General features: G+C 40.9%; 1 protein-coding gene across 1 annotated transcript in view; it reads right to left on the reverse strand.

Annotated features, from left to right (window-relative positions):
* eve1 (even-skipped-like1) overlaps window positions 1-2,011 on the reverse strand; it is an 8,309-nt gene extending 6,298 nt beyond the window's left edge. The window contains 1 exon segment of the mRNA XM_025064543.1: window positions 1,802-2,011. Coding sequence (XP_024920311.1) covers window positions 1,802-2,011 — 210 coding nt within the window.
* Between the last annotated feature and the right edge of the window lie 2,253 nt (window positions 2,012-4,264).

The raw sequence follows: 4,264 nt of genomic DNA on the forward strand, positions 1-4,264 counted from the left end.
GGGTGGGGGTGGGGGGCGAGGCTGCGCCCCGCTCTGTACAACTGATCAAACTCTCACTCTGTCTTTTTCGACACGTTCCAGTTTGAGGAGCGGCCCACGTGTTTGTGCTGCCTCTGGACGCAGCATGTGGCCCACATGTGGGGCTGCGACCCACGTGTGTTGCGATACAGTGGAGTAGAACGGTACAGAAAATATTTGTGTTGTCCCCGGGTACACTCACACACTGGACGTGTTAGCAACAACCGGCCAGGCTTTGTTCGACACATGCTAACACGTCCGTCAGAGCTGCTGCGGCTCTGCTGTTCGGCTAACGAGCTGCTAGCCGTTAACGACTTGCACCTCGGTGCCTGGGACTCGCCCCCTGCTGGTATTTCAGCTCACTGTGCGGCGATACGGTTCTGGTGACGGTCAGTTTGTCTGAAGGGAGTCGTGGGTTCGCAGTAAAACTGTTGATGATCAGATTTTTCCGCCATGTTTTTTGGCGTCCCGTTTTTTTCCATCCTCATCTCAGACATCGTGGAAAGAGATGGTTCTCGTTGCTGCGTGTTTCAATTGATCAGAACTGATAAACCATGACTTTTTATTTTTTATTTTTTTATAAACGCTCTCGTCCAATCGTGTCGTCTGTCTCTTTAAACAACTTCTAACCACTTGGCGGCGATCGTCCCTTTGTTCACTTCCTTCCTCTGTGATTTGTGTCGTTCTCTCATCTTCTAACTTCCACTGTACTGTTGACTGACTGTGGTGATTATGGGATGGCGTTCACGGAGAGATGCGTGTGTGCGATCGCTCCGTGTCTCGATGCAGTATGAATTTTGGAAAGTACTCTATAAATAAAGTTTATTGTTACCATGAGCCGCGCTGCACTTCCTCAGAGTCTCCCGCTGCCGGACCGATTTAGCAGCGGCTCCAAACTGAACCCAGAGGCGGCGCAGGCGCAGGCGCTCTGTGGAACCAGATGATCTGGAATGTTCCGTAGGGTTCCGTGCTGCAGGTTTTGGGGTTTAAGTCTCACGCCTGCTCCTTTTACATCAGCGAGTCTGTTTCAAACGTACACGTACTGCAGTGCGTGCCTTATGTTTGTCATGGTTGTTAGGTGTTGCATTCACTAGAGGGCGGTGCTGAGTTCGGAGTTCATCAGTTTCTCAGACCATATCAGAGTTGTCCACTGTGGCTCAGGTGGTGGGTCTGAGACCCTGAACGTGTCCCTGGAGTCTCCACTAGGGGTCGTTACATTTTAGACTTTCCTTCTTTTTTTTTTACCTTTTTTCAGTTGAGATATATGTTTATATATGTGTAATATACAGTATCTATACACATATATAAAACATATATCACAACTGAAATATATATATATACAGACATATTAATATGAATATTTTGTGTGTGTTTGTTATTCTGAAAAAACAGGGGTTAACGACCCCTAGGGGTACAGCACAGGTACTGTAGGATGGTAATGATATATATATTTTTAATTCTGCTTTTTTTAAAAAAATGAATACATATTTAAATATAAAAAAATACTCTGACGATGCCTCCCAGTACACGGTGCAGTCGGGGACAAACTTGTGTGTACTCTGATGATGTCCAGATTTTGTCCAGCTGGTATTTTTTAGTTGACTTATTTTAGCCTGTATTTGACATCTTCTCACTCTGCATTCTTTCAAACAGCATGAAAGACTCGACCAGTGACTTGGGGTGTGAGGGGGGGTGGAGGTGGGGGGGGCGTGTCCTCATCTGCACACATGTCTCAGAGAAGAGGATTCACTTCCACTGTTCGTGGTGTGAGTGTGAGACAAACCAGAGCTGAGGCAGACACCGATCGTGTCCAGTCCTCGGAGGAGAACAAATATCCTCCACTGTGAGCGTGAATACCGATGAGCTCCGCGGCCCGGCCCCGCCCGGCCTGGCCCCCAGCCTCGGGACCACACTCTGCCAGACACACTTTTCCCAAAGCATCAGTAGTTTTGATCAAATCATCAAAGTACACAGTTGGATCTGTAGAACACATGGTTCTGCTCCGTCATCACCGTTCCCTGGTGTTTGACCGACTCACAGAGAATCTCTCAAAGATTTATCAGATGTTTTCATCCAAACAGGATCCTCATTTAAAACTGAAGCAACTTCAAAGTATGGGGGCAATTCACAGGGCAACAAGGAGAACATACAGGAAGAAAGAAAAACTCTGGTGATTAAAATATAAAAATATTAATAATTAATGATTTATAAAAGCATGCATTTAATGAACACCTTCACACACAATATACAGTATCGCTAACTTGTCAACGGCTAACAAAAACAGTGTGATAAAAATGAGCTCAAAGCGGGACTATTGCCCCCTACTGGTCCAATTAAAAAAGTATGTTTTTTCAATAAGTCACTTTCTTTCTTGTACTGTACTGTACTCTCTTGTAAATACTCTCTGAAGTACTTGTACCACCTCCCTCCCCCTCCTCACCCTCCTCCACCTGATCTAACAGTCTGAACCACACCGAGTGGTTAATTAGGTTAATTATTCATTAATCCTGTCCACGTGACCACTGATGAAAATGTGAATTTTTATTATTATTATAACTGTGACGGCCTCTGGAGAATTCGATGACAGATAATCAGGAGGGTCGAGACCCACAGGTGTTGTCACGTGACTCAGGGCCGGTCCGTCACCTGAGCCGCTCACTGAGGTACAAGCCCCCCTCCTGTTGGCCACTGAGGGAACAGAACCTCAGGCAGCTCCACTTGATGCCTCGGTGTTCTGACGTCAACGTCGTTGATTTAAATATCGATTAAGTCTCAGTGTTCGGTTTGAACTGTGAACTAAAAAAAAAAATCCTCAGCATTGACCTTCACCTCCACTGACAGACAGGTTAATGACGTCAGTGTTGGTCAGAACAGATTATTGAGCAGCAGCGGCGGGAAAACTAAACCGAATTATGACCAGTTTATAGACGTGAAGAACGGAGTGTTGGAGGAGACGTCCAGCTGCTGCAGACTGATAAGATGTAGAACAAGTCACAGAACATCCGTCACCGCGTCACAGCATTTAGTTATTAACAGTGAGCAGCAGCAGCAGCAGCAGCAGCAGCAGCAGGGACAGTGTCCTCGTGTATTCAGAGTCGTAGAGACGAGTACTCCGAATACCCGGTTTTTATTGGACCAGAGCCTTTTGGTCCAAACGAACCCGTGTTATCTGGGTTCGATTATATTGGTCTGTTTTTAAAAGGATTTTTTTATTATGTTTTATTATTAATTAAATATAGATATACAGCTGTGATGGACACAGATATGAGTTCAGATTTATATGAGACAACGGAATGTCAAAACGAAAAATACATTCAGCTGAAGTTTATCATTTTGCAGTAAAAAAACAGAGACATTTGTTTTTTTGACCTTTTTTTCTGTTTGACACAAGTCAAGGTTTGTTTATTTGTTTTTGTTAAACTTGGTGTAAATTATTATTTTTCACAAAAACAGGCCAAATCTCAGTTTAAATAATATTAGAAAAAATATTCATCAAACATTTTTTTCAAATCTTTTCACGCAAATAACAACAATTATATTTGTAATTTATATATTTTTAAACAACTGTAATTCATTAAACAAATTCGAACTCATTTTTATAAAGTTATTTTACTTTGTTTTTGTACAACTAAACAATAAACTAATTAATTAAATAACCCAACAAATAATTTATTTAACGGTTTGTGTCATTCAGTTTTTTTATTCTTTCAAAAAGTAACGAATGAAAAATTATAATTTGTTTTTAATGTTGGTACAAATGCGGTTTCATTAAGTTCAGCGGCTTCTGTTAAATTACTTTCCTATTCATTTCTCTGTCACTGGTGTTTAATTATAAAAACAAACAATAATTATTACAGTGAGTAGAAAATAAATAAATGTTACCAAATTAAAAACTACAGTAAACAGTCTCACTGACGTCATCACGGACAGCAGCCTTGTTTCCTCCGGTACTTTTTCCTCGACGGACTAAACAGTTTTTAAATCTCTCTCTTTTTTTTAAATATATGTTTAAAAATGTGTTTATTTTTCACACAGTCCCGTCGGTCATTTTATACAATCTATAATATTGATCATTTATTATAACAGTCAGATAATAAACAGCGTTGAGAACCGCTGTCTTAATGTATTAAATTTAAATATTAGCAGTTTATATTAAATAGTTAATATAATATAATATATATATAAACGAATATGAACTGTGGTATTGAAGTAATTATTTGTTTTTTTAAAGGACAAATAGTTACAA

This window comes from Cynoglossus semilaevis, chromosome 17 (assembly GCF_000523025.1).
Source record: "Cynoglossus semilaevis isolate Cse_v1.0 chromosome 17, Cse_v1.0, whole genome shotgun sequence".
Lineage (NCBI taxonomy): Eukaryota > Metazoa > Chordata > Actinopteri > Pleuronectiformes > Cynoglossidae > Cynoglossus > Cynoglossus semilaevis.